This window comes from Trichosurus vulpecula, chromosome 6 (assembly GCF_011100635.1).
Source record: "Trichosurus vulpecula isolate mTriVul1 chromosome 6, mTriVul1.pri, whole genome shotgun sequence".
Classification (NCBI taxonomy): Eukaryota; Metazoa; Chordata; class Mammalia; order Diprotodontia; family Phalangeridae; genus Trichosurus; species Trichosurus vulpecula.
Window position 1 is genome coordinate 224,569,879 of NC_050578.1, and position 14,289 is coordinate 224,584,167.

General features: G+C 42.5%; 1 protein-coding gene across 1 annotated transcript; it reads left to right on the plus strand.

Moving 5' to 3' along the window:
• Positions 1 to 318: 318 nt before the first annotated feature.
• On the plus strand, positions 319 to 13,726 carry PSMA1 (proteasome 20S subunit alpha 1). Its single transcript, XM_036764871.1, has 10 exons — positions 319 to 417; positions 2,082 to 2,126; positions 2,424 to 2,525; positions 2,667 to 2,770; positions 8,763 to 8,851; positions 9,423 to 9,493; positions 10,990 to 11,119; positions 11,945 to 12,024; positions 12,786 to 12,896; positions 13,363 to 13,726. The coding sequence occupies exons 1-10, from the start codon at positions 415 to 417 to the stop codon at positions 13,417 to 13,419; spliced, it is 792 nt and encodes a 263-aa protein (XP_036620766.1). The 5' UTR covers positions 319 to 414; the 3' UTR covers positions 13,420 to 13,726.
• Positions 13,727 to 14,289: the final 563 nt, after the last annotated feature.

Here is a 14,289-nt window from a genome sequence, read left to right on the forward strand (position 1 = left end):
CGCCTCCCTCCTTTGACAGAGGAGGAAACTGAGGCCCGAACTCGCTGCAGCTCGGGCCAGGGCTCCTGACTCAGGCCACCTGGGTGGGGAAGGGCGGAAGTGTGAGGAAGGCCCAGGGGCTGGGGCCTCGGGCACTTCGAAAGGGCCCGGGAGGAAGTGCGGGGATTTCCCGCCCAGTCTGAGCCTCGTTCTCGTTCCTGCAGGGGGAGGAAGGGGCGGGGTGGAGGAGAGAGGAAGGGAGGGAGGAAAAGCGATGGGGTCGATCGATGTCTCTCTCCTGGATTGCTCTTGCCTGCGCCGTAGCCGCCGTCGCCCCGCCCCGCAGACCCGCTCTGTCGTGCTCCGAGCTGCAGCAGCCGCCTCGCCTGGTCCCGCCGCTCCGCTGGAGGTCTCTGCTCCGCCAGCCCCGAGAAAATGGTGCGTCCGGGGGAGCACGGAAGGGGTGCGGGTGAGGGGTCTTGGAGGGACTTCGGAGGCCTGGGCCGGCAGGCGCATTCTTCCGGGGCCGGGCCGGCAGGCATGAGCAGGCCGGATTCCTCGGCCTGGTGAGGAAGCCGTGATTCAGCACGTCACCCCGGATGCCGGCCCAGCCTCGGCCTCGGCGCCCGCGGCCTGCTGCTGTCTGCCCTACCGCCAGCGGCCCGGGGCCCCCGGCCTCCGCTCCTTCCCCAGGGGCCCCGCCGGGGCCAGCGCGGGTGGAATTCCTGGGTGTCCCTTCTCCCCCCGGGGTTCTGTTTCCCCCGGGGCCGTGCGCTCCCATTCCCCACCCCCCGCGGCTTTCCCCGCTTTGCGACCCAGCCTTTCTGTCCATTCCCGATTGACTTCCGGGGAAACTGAGACCCAGAGTGGGGAAGGGCCTAACCCAGAGCCCCTTGTAACTGACCCCAAGGCTCTCTGACCCCTCGGGCCATCACTGAATGCAGAGCAGGGCCTTGGGGAAGAAACCCTTTTAGAACCCCCAAAGGAGATAGTGACTGCAAAGGGCCTGGCACCTAGGAAGCACTGTGTAAAAGTTAGCTTCCATCATCATCGTCATTATTTTTATTATCGGAAACAGACCAGAGAGGAAAATGCCTAACCCACAGTGTCCCAGCAGGGGCGTTGGTGGCAGAGCCCCAGACCCCCCCCCCCTCCACTGCACCACACTCCCTCCTCCTCCCCCCCACCCCCGCATTATTATGTTCCCTCTATATGAAGACCTCATGCCCTCTCTGGGGTCCCGGAAAGCTTCTGACACCGTCATAGGGCATCTTGGCAGGGCTGGCACTTAGTCCACGCAGGATGCCCCAGACTTGTTAAACCCCTGGACTGATGTTGGTTGCTATTGTTCATATCCCTCTTTTCCATCGACCTGGCCCTTTTCGGTTCCCTCAGAGCTTAAGAATTGATGCCCTTACCAGGAAGGATCCTCAAATGAATGTATTCATCCCTTTGCACGCCTTTCAGACCCTCCCCAATCTCGTCAAATGTTTTGTTTTTCAAACAGTTCTGAGTGTCTGGCTGGATTCTGCTTTTCCCTCCATTCCTTCTTTGTCCTGGGTGGGTGGGTGGGATACCCCTAGAGGAGCTTGAAAAGAGCTCCTGATTTGAAGTTAAGACACCTGGGTTCAGTTACACAAAGGTAGGCTACTACTATGCGTAAGACCTTGAGCAGGATACAACTTCTCTGGCCCTGCTTCTTCCTCTCCAAGAGCAGGGGGGTTGAACTAGATAGATTTCTTGAGGTCCCATCTCGCTCTGAATGCTATGAACTTATGAGCATTCTCTTAACTACCATTCTGTGGTAGAAATTTGGGAAAGGGTATGTGTTTTACAACATGAAGATGTTTTGCATGACTTAATGTGTACAGTTAATATATTGATTGCCTTCTGGATGGGTAGGGGAAGGAGTGAATTTGGAACTCAATTTTTTTAAATGAATGTTAATTTTAAAAATGTAATTGGGAAGTATTTAATGAAATATATTTTGAAATTAATATTAAAAATTAATTAGAAAAAGAAAGGCTGTGTGTTCTCAGTTCAACAGCTAGGATTTGCAATAATGCCCTTTATATTTAATGCAGTTTTTCCTTTGCTTTCAGTTTCGAAATCAGTACGACAATGATGTCACTGTTTGGAGCCCTCAGGTAAAAAAAAATTTCCTTCCTTTTCAGTTGTTGGCAACATCTTGGTGGTATTAAGAGTATATTCAGAACACATCTCTCGAGATCCTGTCATATGGCATAATCTCATTGAGTAAATGGAAGATGATAGATTTCTGCAGACATTTCTGGAACTTCATATTTGTTACTAAAATAAAAGCTAATACCGAAAGCTTAAAAGACTTGATTCAACTGTAAAATAATACTTTAATCTTATAGTACAGCGTTTTCTAGGACATCTGCTTTTTATAAATAACATTTCCTTTTTTTTTCCTCTTTTAGGGCAGAATTCATCAAATAGAATATGCAATGGAAGCTGTCAAACAAGGCTCAGCTACTGTGGGCCTGAAATCAAAAACCCATGCTGTACTGGTTGCTTTGAAAGTAAGTAAAGTGGAAAGTCAAATTGTTAGAATAAATAATTTCACATCCTTAGAAACCGTTATAACTTCAAATTTCACTGCCAAATAAGCCATAACAGATGAAAGTTTATTTTCTTTTTCTTTACTGCTTCTGCGTTTGTAGAGGGCACAGTCAGAACTGGCAGCTCATCAGAAAAAAATTCTACATGTTGATAATCATATTGGAATCTCAATTGCTGGGCTCACTGCTGATGCCAGGCTCTTGTGGTGAGTACAGAATGTTTTTTGGGCTATTTCTGTGCTAGAATAATAATTTCATTTCTGAAATGGTATGGTAACAAGTTTGGCCAAATGATACTCAGATTAGCATTTACGTTTTTGAGAGATGGCCAAAACCACATCCAATGATATTATTTAACTCTTCTGGAGAAAGAGACAGTTTGATAAGAGTGGCAGAAGCTGGATGCTCTCTAAACTAAAGGGGTTGGACCAGATCAGAGGTGTCTCACACACAGGCCACCTACTGCCTGAACCAGATTCAGTTGTAATTGGGAAATAGAAGTGTGTGTGCTGTGCACAGGGATCCATTTCTATCAGAGTTTGACACCACTCCTCTAAGTGATCTCTACAGCTCCTTCCAACCCAAAATCCTGTGGTTATTTGAAGGAGTGTAATTGCTCCTGAGAGCTCTTTGGGAGGCGCCAGATAGAGTATGGGGGAGAGACCTGAGTTCAAATTTGGACTCAGACTTTACCTGTGGAGCTGTGGAGCCCCGGGCAAGTCATTTAATCTCTGTTTGCCTCAGTAGTTCCTCATCTTAATGATAGTACCTGCCTCCCAGGGCTCTTGTGAGGGTCCAGTGAGACAGCCATTGTAAAGCACTTAGCACAGGGCCTGGTGAAGAGTAGGTACTATGGAAATGTGAGCTGTCGTCATTGTTATCACTGGCTGTGGGACTTCTCTTAGCCTCAACTGCCTCGTCTGTAACATGTGGCTAACAGCACCTCCTTCCAGGGCTATTGTGAGAATTAAGCGAGATGACATGTGTGAAGCACCTTCAAACCTCAGAAGGCTGTGTCAGTGCTAGCTAATCCATGTACAGCTGTCACCCATCTGGGTGGAGTCCCAGCTTTGAGCAACAATACCAGAAGGATTTCTTAAGCACCTACTACATGTCAGGCACTATTCTGTTCTGGGCACCTGGAATGCAAAGATAAAGATGAAACTCTCCCTGTCCTCAAAGAGTTTGTATTCTGTGGGGAGAAAATAACATGTAAATAAACAATTAAATATTTTCCACATCATTTTTTGTGAGAGGGTCACAAGTCTAAAGGAATTTTGTTAACAATGGAACGAGAGTTCCAGAGGGTACAATGGAAGGTTAAGATGGAGTGGGATGGGGACAAGAAAGTCAGGGAGCTGACCAGCACAGGTAAGCACATGGTACCAGAGAATCATAGGGGTTCTGAGTAGAGCCACAAGGCAGTGGGTTGTTACACCCTTCACAGTGGTGATGCTTATCCATCCATCAGCAAGAGGTAGAAGAGAGTATGTATGTGTACAGTAGCAGGGTAGATGAAGAGCTTCTCATTCTGCTTGATGGTCAAAGCAGAGAATGATGGAATCCTGGGGCTTGGCTGGTTATGGAGGGTTATGGCTTTAGTAGTTTCCTAAATAAATGTGAAGGTAGTTGATGCCAGCCTAGAGGTGCCACAGGAGTGCAATATTAAGCCCAGGATGTTAACAGCTGTATTTAGATATTGCTAGAAGAAAGCTTCCCCTTCCTCCCGGTCAGCCAGACAGATAGTGAAGAAGTTGGTCTTGTTTAATAGTTTTTTCCTTTTTGATTCTGCCCAAAGAAATATCAAAATTTATTTTTAAAAATAAAATATGTCCAATATATGTTTACATTTTATTTATAGAATCAGGATCAACAAATTTTCATATGGCTATCAAGGCAAAAACACTTATTCAAGTAATTCATCTTGGTAATAGAAAGTCAAACGGAAGCCTAATGTTTGCTTTCATCTCACTCCAGGCAACATCTTCAATTCTGATACACACATACAGAAAGTGGTGTTTAAAGAAGCATACCACTTTATTCATGTTTTTATTTTTGTGAATAACTAAATGAAAATATATCTTTTAGTCGGCAGTTTCTCTGCGCCTGTAAAATTAGTACAAATTACATTTTGAGATGTAAAGGACTTATTTACCAGAAATATTTTGCATGAAACAGAATATCTCTGTTCTTTTTGTAAATAATGTTTTGAGTCAGACAAATGCTTCATTCAGTTTGGGACATTAGCACTAAGAGGAGGATGGTAGGAGGGCTTCCTTGTCTTCAAAAGACTAAAGATGTTTTCCAGATATTCCCAGCTTTCCTTAAATTCGTGGATGACAGATCCATAAAAGGTTATCATATAAACTCTTCTTGGGCATATGTGTGTATGTATATCAATAAACATTTGTTACATATCAAATATATTTTCAACAGTTTGTTTTGCTACCCTCTAAAATAGCACTTCTTAGAGCACTGTGATGTACAGTTCAGACTGTTCCAGAATGCCAGAGAGACTAATGCTGTCCAGCTCCAAAGATCACTCCCTACTTTTTCTGGGATTTATCAGAGAAGTCTGCGTTTAGTTTTTGTGAGTTTCAGGGTACTTGGGCTATAGTCCTGGAGACTTTTGTTCATATCTTTTTTGTCTTATTCACCTTTCCACACCTAAGTTTTGAGCATTTTTTAGCATGTCCTTATGCAAAATACTCTTCCTAGAACTATATAATCTTAGTCCAATCTTCTTGGAATTTATCCAAAGTCATGTAACTCATGAGTGACACATTCAACATCAGAAATTAGGGCTCCTGACTCTTGGTTTAGCATCTTTTCTACCATATTTCTTTGTTGATCTCTTCATTCACTTTCTCCTGTACCTTCTTTCCGCGGTGTTCAGGAAGGACTAGTGCCTCTGGTGTGAGGGCTGCTCGTAACTGTGGTGTTTACCTTCACCCAGCTCTCACTTGTGGCTCCAAGGAGCTGTAGCATATGCAGCAGCCACACCTCAGACGGACTAACGGGTGAGGGTAACCTTCAGGCTTCAGACCCATCAGTGAGTTAGGAGGATGTCTACCCCAAGCATGTGAGGACTTGCCCCTAAGGAATGGGCAGATGAGAACAGTTTGTTCCAATGGCCATGAAGGTGGCTGAAGTAGATGCTTTGGAGCACTTAGGGCTTGGTCAGACATTAAAGATGCCAGTGTTATCCACTGTGTCCCAGGCCATCAACAGTTCAGATTTTGTGCTGCTACTGGGCTTTGATGACTCAGGAAGAGAGGGTGAAGCCGATGACTTTGCACAGTTCTGCCTCACTTAAATCCAGTTCTCCCAGGAGTCAAGACACCCCCATGATGTCATTGGTTCTCTTTGAAAACAAAGGCCAAACAACAGCCCCTTTGTTAAGGTGCAGCAGCTAGAATTGTGCATGTAAGACAGACTGTGGTTTCCTACACAAAGAGGATAGTAGTGTTACCAGTTTTTCTTCTGGTTCCCAAGTCTTTGCTGATGCCCAGCATTTTCTTGGTCAGGGACTCTGTCCCAGCTAAACTTTTTTTTTTATCAGTCCAGGGGCTAGCAGGCAGCACTCAAATGTTGGCTTTCTCTTGGCCACAGCAGCACATTGGGCTGGTGCCTAAAGGGAACTCTCAGCAGCCGCTCCTCTGCCCCTTTCCTAAGCTGGAATTTTATTAGTCTAACCTGGAAGAGTTTGCCTTAAGCACACTACCTTGCATCATGAAGTTCATCTGCTATTCTTCTGCCTGTTCACACATCATCAGGAGATCTTCCTATAGTTTATTCACTAAAATTCAGCCAGCATTGATTGAGAACTTGCAGCATACCACTGTGTGCTCAACACTGTGGCTTGGCATTTTACTCCTAGGAGAGCTCAGTGTGAGTTGCAGACCTGGAAAGTTGACTGTGTACTTTCTTCTAGATTATTTATAAAAATTAAAAAATAAATGCAGCCCTAACACTAATCTCTGGAGTGGGTGATCCTGTTTTTATCACCCTCTGGAGTGGGGAAATATTTTTGTATCTCTGCTCAGTCTCCCAAACCATTCGCTTATCCCCAACAAGCTCATAGAACCTTAATTTTTCATAAGCTTTGATTCATCTGATCGCATAGTACTTTGTATTTCTCATATCATCTTCTAATTTGGAATATATTTATCTGGGTGCTTGCTGCTCCTCCCACTAAGCTAATCGAAGTCCTTGAGTGCACAGGGCCATCCCTATTTTCTGTTCCTTTGTACCGCCACAGAAACCAGCTGAGGGCATTGTGTATCCCAGGCCCTGGATCAAGGTTGTCTCTGTACCTGTACATACTTTTCAGTTCCATTCCACAAACATTTACTAAGTACCCACCAGTAAAAAGCACTCCCAGGGACTGAGAATACAAAAACAAAACGGTACCTACCTTCAAGAAGCTTCAATAAAAGCCACACAAAGGACTGTAAGGCCTCGTGGAGGTGATGGCTCTTTAGCTGAGGGATCCCAAAGGGCAGAGGAGAGGAGGAAGAACATTCTGGGCCAAAGGACAGGAGAGAAGGAGGAGTGCTGGCCATGGGCCAGAAGCATCAGACTGGTCTGATTAGAGTGTATTGTGAGTGAGGGGGAGTAATGTGGTATTAGTCTGGAAAACTAGGTTACAGTCAGACTGGGAAACCTTTAGAGGCCAAACAAAGGATTTTGTATCTGATCCGAGAGGCAGTAGGGAGCCTCCCTGAAGCTTCTTGAGAGGAGTAGACACAGTCCGTCCTGTATGTTTGGCCTCTTTGTGGAAGGTAGATCAGAGAGGGAATCTGCTGAAGAGAGAGATCAGCTAGGGGAGTACTAGCTGATCTAGTCAAGATGGGGAGAACCTGAACCAAGGTGATGGCTTAGTGAGCAGTGAGGAGAGGATAGTGTGTGAGTACTGCTGAGAGGGAGCAGGAGACACATGGTGGGTGAGGAAGAGGCAAGAATCCAAGGGGACTCCTAGTACCCTCAACAGAAATCTAGAAGTTGGGAAGGAGGGTTTAGGGGAGAGGTAGTAGCCATTTTTTTTTTTTTTTGGTGATAGCCATTTTTACATAGACATAAGAGATTTAGAGCTGGAAGATATCTTAGAGCTTGAATCCCACCCTTCATTTTACAGGTGAGGGAAACTGAGGCCTGGAGAAGTTTGACTTGCCTAGAGTCGTATAGCTAAGGTGGGATTAGAACCCAGGTATCCCTGACCCTGGGTCCAGTGTGTTATCCCCTAACCATGCTAACACTGAGTTTGAGCCTCATTCCTTTAGGACATCCAGAAAGAGATGCCCAGCAAGCCGCTGGTATTGTGCTTCTGGAGTTAAGAAAAACTGAGGCTTCATATGTAGGTTCAGGAGTCATCAGCAAAGAGACGATGCTTGAACCTGTGGAAGGCAAAACTCCGAAACAGCATAGAGTTGAGGGAAACAGACCCAGGAGAGACAACCTTGGGGGTGTGGCACACAGGTGATGATCCAGCAAAGGCTGTTGAGAATGAGAGTCACCTTGGCAGGAGGAAATGGCCTATTCAAAAGCTCAAGCAGATCAGTCAGAAATTATTTTTCCTTTTCAAAAGTCATGTTACCTTTCCCTTAAATGAGTTGTTTACTTAATCATTGTCAGGCATGGCATAGATTCTTCCATCTATCCCCTGACACTCTTCTTTTGGATAGGAGCAACAGCAAGACAGAAGAAGCAGCCACACTCTTAACACCTTCCAACCAGTCATCTTACAGTTTCCTTTTTTAGTTCTCATAGGTGGAGACAGTCTGTCCCTGTAGGTCCAGAATGGGAGTTTTTAACCTTTCACTGGGTCATGGACCCCTCAGTCAGTCTGGTGAAACCAGTGGACCCTTTCTTAGAATAACAATTTAAAATCATCGTCAGAAATACTAAATGTCATTTAGTGGTTACTGAAAATAAAGTTGTAATTTTTTTCCCATCCAAGTTCATATCAACACCTTGGAGGATCTGAGAACTCCTGGTCTAGAATATTCAGTTCATTTAACTCTTTGATCTAATAATTCTGACCTGTTGGCTTCAAAAGGCAGTTTGAGGAAGGCAATCTCCCTGATTCCTGTGAATGTCTGAAAAGAATCCCCCAAAGCCATGTGAAGTTAAACTAACGTATTAATCTGGGGAAACTGTCTTGGGATCTAAGATTCTAGTTTTCTGTTTGTTTTCTAGCAACTTCATGCGTCAGGAGTGTCTGGATTCCAGATTTGTGTTTGATAGACCCCTTCCGGTGTCTCGCCTAGTGTCTCTAATTGGAAGCAGTATCTTTTTGTGTTAATAAGTATGGGTATGAACATGGAGGGTAAGGTACAGTTGGTTGTGAATGTGTTTTAAGACAAGGGATTTAGTTGCCTCTGTCTACATCCCCGAAAGTGGCTGATGTTCCCTAGAATCCTACACATACACACATATGCACACACTGTTCTTGGAGCCATATGGAAACTGGAGATTTTAAATCCCAGCAGCCCATCCCAAATAGTGTATAATATCCATGCTTCCTGAAAGCACAGCCCCCTGTAACAGCATCCTGCATGAGAAGAGAGAGTTCTTGAGGATTTATGCTTGGGTTTGATGAAGACTCCAAAATGTTGAGTTTCAGTCTAAAGAGAGGACTCAGACCATTGTGTTTTTATCAAACAAAAAATGAGGTGATTTCAAAATTTTATGCTGTATAATAGGGGTACCTTTATTGTTTTTCATAAAGATGGTATAAAATTTGAGAGCTAAAATGTGACGTCCCTAGAGACAGATGTTTCCTTAGATTAAGGAGGGCATCTTGAAAAGAAACAGTCTGCTTGTTCACATCACGAAAGAGTCTTTAACTAGATTAAGAGACCCAGATACCGACACAGCGTTATGGCCGGAGACCATATGGCGTGGGATTGCTCATCGCTGGTTATGATGTAAGTACAAACTCATTTCAGTTGAGTGAAATTAACTGTTTGAAGTAGCTTTGCTTTATGAAGTGGTCTTTGTCTCATAACCAGGTAGATAGAGATAGAAATGTATATATTAACCAGGGGCAGTGTGCTGTTATGGATAGAGTACTGAGCTTAGAGTTAGCAAAATTCAGGTTTAGAGCCTGCCTTTTATACTTACTGGCTCCATGACCATTAGGTGAATCACCTTAGCCCTCTGTACCTCAGGCAACTGCTTTGGACTTTTCTGGTAAGCCATAATGAGGCAGGTGGAAGGAATTTCCACACCAGAAGGCCTTATGCTGCTAACAAATCTCAGATCCATGTATACTAACCACTGTCTGAAGCAAAAAGACGCATTCAAACTTTGATTAACTGAAATGTTAAGAGAATGGGGTGGTTAGTTTAATTGAATTTTTATAAACTACATTTTAACCAGGCAAAAATTTTGTTTGTTTCAACCACTCTTACTGAAAATCTCTGAACTGTGAGTCCATTTTTCTGCTGTAGTAGGTACAGTATCCTGAAAAAAAAAAAATTGACTTCTTAGTGTGGGATATTTTGTTACAATTGAACTTCATTCTGAACTTCATTGGTGATTATATGGAATGATAGCTTCAAAAGATTACACTTAATAACAATTATAATAATAGCTAGCACTTTTTATCATGCTTTTAGGTTTGCATAGTACTTTACAGTTATTATCTCATTTGATCCTGGGAGGTGGGTGCTGTTAATATCCCCAGTTGACAGATGGGGAAACTGAGACATGGAGCAGTTAAATGGCTTGGCCAGAGTCACTCAGCTACCAAGTGTCTGAGGCAGGATTTGAACTCAGGCCTTCCTGACTTCAGGTGCAGTGCTATATCCTCTGCACCACCTAGCAGCTTGAGCTGAGTGTATACACACCAAGAGTTAGAGTTGTGGACCAGTATAGCAGGGCCTTTTTTTTTTTTAAATATTAAACCTCTGGTGCCAGCATGTTTTATACATAAGCCCTGCATATTTCTTTCCTTTTTTTTTTTTTTTTTGAGGGGGCAAGGCAGGGCAGTTGGAATTAAGTGACTTGCCTAAGGTCACACAGCTAGTAAGTGTGTCAAGTGTCTGAGGTCGGATTTGAACTGAGGTCCTCCTGACTCCAGGGCTGGTGCTCTACTCGCTGCGCCACCTAGCTGCCCTGAGCCATGCATGTTTCTTACAAAACAAAAACAAAACTAACTCTGGTTGGGGCTTTGCTGTAATGAGGCATTTGTAATCTGTCCATAAATCATTGTTTTCTTACTTGAGCAAAATAGTGTTTGTTTTAATTTTTTTTTCAGATTGCAGAAAGTAAAATTACCATGTACTTTGTACTTAAGAAATTAAAAGCTTGCCAGTATACCTTTTAATACCACTGTACCCAAACATGTCATAAACATCATGGAATTTCTTTTCATGCACATCTAGCTGAAGCAGTTAGCTTGTTTTCTTCCTCTTTGCAGGATATGGGTCCTCACATCTTTCAAACCTGTCCATCTGCAAACTACTTTGACTGTCGGGCTATGTCCATCGGAGCCCGCTCTCAGTCAGCCCGTACTTACTTGGAGAGGTGTATGTCCAAGTTCAGTGACTGTAAGTCAGACTCGTTCTTTTTTAGCTGCTTAATGAGAGGGTGAAAGCTACAGTCTCCTTAATGAAGAAAAAAATGAGCCATATAAGAAGATTCCTTGTGCTGAAATGTCCTGCCACAGATACTGCCTACCTTCCTTTCCCTGCCCCCAGCCTACTCGGGTGTTTACTCTCTACCCAGAGGCTCTTCCAGAAGCCAGAGGTTCTGCTCCCACTGCTAGCCAAGCCCACATTCTGACAGTAATCAGCACCTTCCAACCCACAACCATTGAGGGAGAATGACAATAAAAAAGATTGTGGGAAAGGAGAGATAAGAGATGAGACTGACAGAAAGCTGTACTTCCCTTTAGAGGGAAGGGGAGTGGGAAAGGAAAGCAGAGGCAGAGCTTATTAAATTTCCCTGAGCCTTTTATCTGATTTCTTTTTTGTCACTGAGCCCATTTTGATCCTTTTTTTGGAGAAATATTAGTAAGAGCTGAGGGGAATTAGAGAAGCAAGTCCAGGAGGTAACACTCACTTGGCAGGCTCATTTTTATGGCTTACTTATATAATAAGACTTTTTATGGTCCACAACTTCAGTTTAACCTAGCATAGTTAAAACAAACTGAAGAAACCAAGTATCCTCTCCTGAAGGCAATCCTAATCTTGATTATTAGGTCATCTTTATGATTTTTTGTGTAAAGTACTTGTTACTTGTTACTGATTTTGGTGGCTGATTTGCCTGAAAAGTGCTAAGTATTTGGGGAAAACACGGATTTAAAATGCAGGCTTGATAAATAGAAGTTTGACTTGTAAGGTAAAGCAACATTGGTTATTTTCCCCCTGTAGGCAATTTGAATGAGCTGGTGAAACATGGTCTTCGTGCCTTACGAGAAACACTTCCTGCAGAACAGGACCTAACTACAAAGGTAAATTTCACTGTTTTTCAATTACATTCCATTAATGAAATGGTGCTGAATTAGAGATTATATAGTTCTTTCAGCTTGGGAAGAGGTAACTTCTTGGCTTCTCACTATATACTTTTTATAGTTGTGCTCTCCAACCCCAAATACCCCTCCAGTTGTACTTACCTCATTACTAATTAGTTGACTGTAATTGAATAAAGCACTTAACCTGCCTAGGCCTCAGTTTCCCAAGCAAGAGCTTTCATGAGAAAGTACTGTGTAAATTTTAAAGTTTTATATGAGTTATTATGGTCTATCTAGTGTTGTTGGGAGTCCCAGATTTTTTTCCATTAATTTTGTGCATTCCTATCCAAAATTTCTTTTAACTGATAAATCAAAAATTTTGTTTCATTTGCTAGATAGTAATGATTGAAAAAGTTTTGTGTGAAGTGGTTGGCAAATTTCAGAAGTTGGTTTCTAATATTTGACAAAAAAACAATATATATAGTGTGATATTTTTTAAAAGTATAACTTTATAAATGATCAAATTTTTAAAGTAGATTTTTTTTTTTTTTGTAAAACCATCTCTTTCCAGTCCATCCCCTTCTTTTTTATAATGAGAGAAAACCTATTAAATCCAATAAAGAATTTCCTTCTTTTCTTAACCAGGTGCATCTTGGCATGATTCATGCATTTTGTTTCCATCTCCAGATGGAGTAGTCAGTTTAATACCAGTTTAATGAGCTTACACAGTATATTGATATTTTTAAAATTCTGCTTCCCAGAATGTTTCCATTGGAATTGTTGGGAAAGATTTGGAGTTCACAATCTATGATGATGATGACGTGTCTCCTTTCCTGGAAGGTCTTGAAGAAAGACCACAGAGAAAAGCACAGGTGGGTCATGGAGCTGCTTGCAAACAGGACTTTTCTCCCATGTCCTTCATAAGAAAATACAGCCCCACAGAGAAAAATTTTTCTAACTTCTTGCAGAAATATAATCAGATTGCAGTTTAAGTAATGATTAAGAAATAGGTAGATGTAAATTGTGTTTTGATAGGAATGAGTTTAAAGTAGTTTCATGTAGGAATGAAAAAGCACTTCCATTAATATAAGAAGGAAAATGCCAGAAGAAAAAGATAGGAGGTGAGATCAGAGTGAACATTAAGACTGAGTAGGAGTGTGATGTGATGTGTTAGTGGAAGTTTGTGGTCAGGCTTCGATTATTGTCAATATTTGATAAATGTATAGTTTTACCAAACAAAAACTACGCCATGGAATTTAGAATGTGGCTTTGTTTACTGCGTGGAGTGAACTACCTGCTGTTCGGTATTCAGTGTATTCTTTGTGTTTTCCCTTTCAGCCTGCTCAGCCTGCTGAGGAACCTGCAGAGAAGGCTGACGAGCCCATGGAGCACTGATCTGTCTAAGCCAGTCTGTGTCTATGTTAGCAAATCTAAAAGGAACACTTGTGTCCAAAAGCCAGTTATTATCCACGCTTTCAGCCAGATGCAGAGTTACAGAATGAGATGTTCTTAGGAATCAGTCCTGGAAGGATTTTTCCAAGAAACCTAACTATAAGGTTATAACTGGGTGCATTTTCTTTAAGAGGGAGGATGTAATCATTTTCTAGAAAGAATGGGGTATCAGCACTACTGTTTTTATATGAAGAACATATTGTCTTTATGATTTTAAAGGCAACTGTGAAATAAAATTGTTTCAACTGATCGTGGTATTTATTTTCTTTGATAGCTTCAACAAAAACACTTTGTCACTTTCCATATCCATAGTCAGAGTTAATGTGTGTGATTTTAATTTTCTTGAAATTTGCTGAACTGAAAGGGGAAAAGAATATACCATCGCCTTCATTCTCAACCCTCAAATGAGGGTGACAGGGCAGTGAGGCTAGAAATCCCTTGACTAGCCTTGCAGTAAGGACGTAGTTGTAGTTTGGAATAAGGGGTCTGGAGTGGGAGGAAACACCCAATTATCTGGGGCCCATTCTTTTAAAAATTATAATTTTTTCTAAAAGGTAACATTGTAGAAATTATGTTTAAATTTTTTTTGAGAAACTCCAAACTTGCTTATTATAAAAAAGGAATCACCAAGGACATTAACATCCTGTTTTTTTTCCGCTGATCCCTTCTGTGCACATCATCCAGTTTTATTATTTTTATATATGACCCCACTCAGATTTCCTTGCAACACAAAAGGTAAATTGTGTGTAGGAGAGATATGAAAGTAGAAGACAGCACATGAGCTTTGAAGGAAATTAAGCCGTCTGAGCAGCG

What these genes read in the sequence shown, in the direction of transcription:
- PSMA1 (XM_036764871.1), top strand. An exon ending in GCTGATGCCAGGCTCTTGTG is followed by an intron (nt 2,771 to 8,762) that starts GTGAGTACAGAA and finishes TTTGTTTTCTAG; the next exon opens with CAACTTCATGCGTCAGGAGT. An exon ending in AACAGGACCTAACTACAAAG is followed by an intron (nt 12,025 to 12,785) that starts GTAAATTTCACT and finishes TCTGCTTCCCAG; the next exon opens with AATGTTTCCATTGGAATTGT.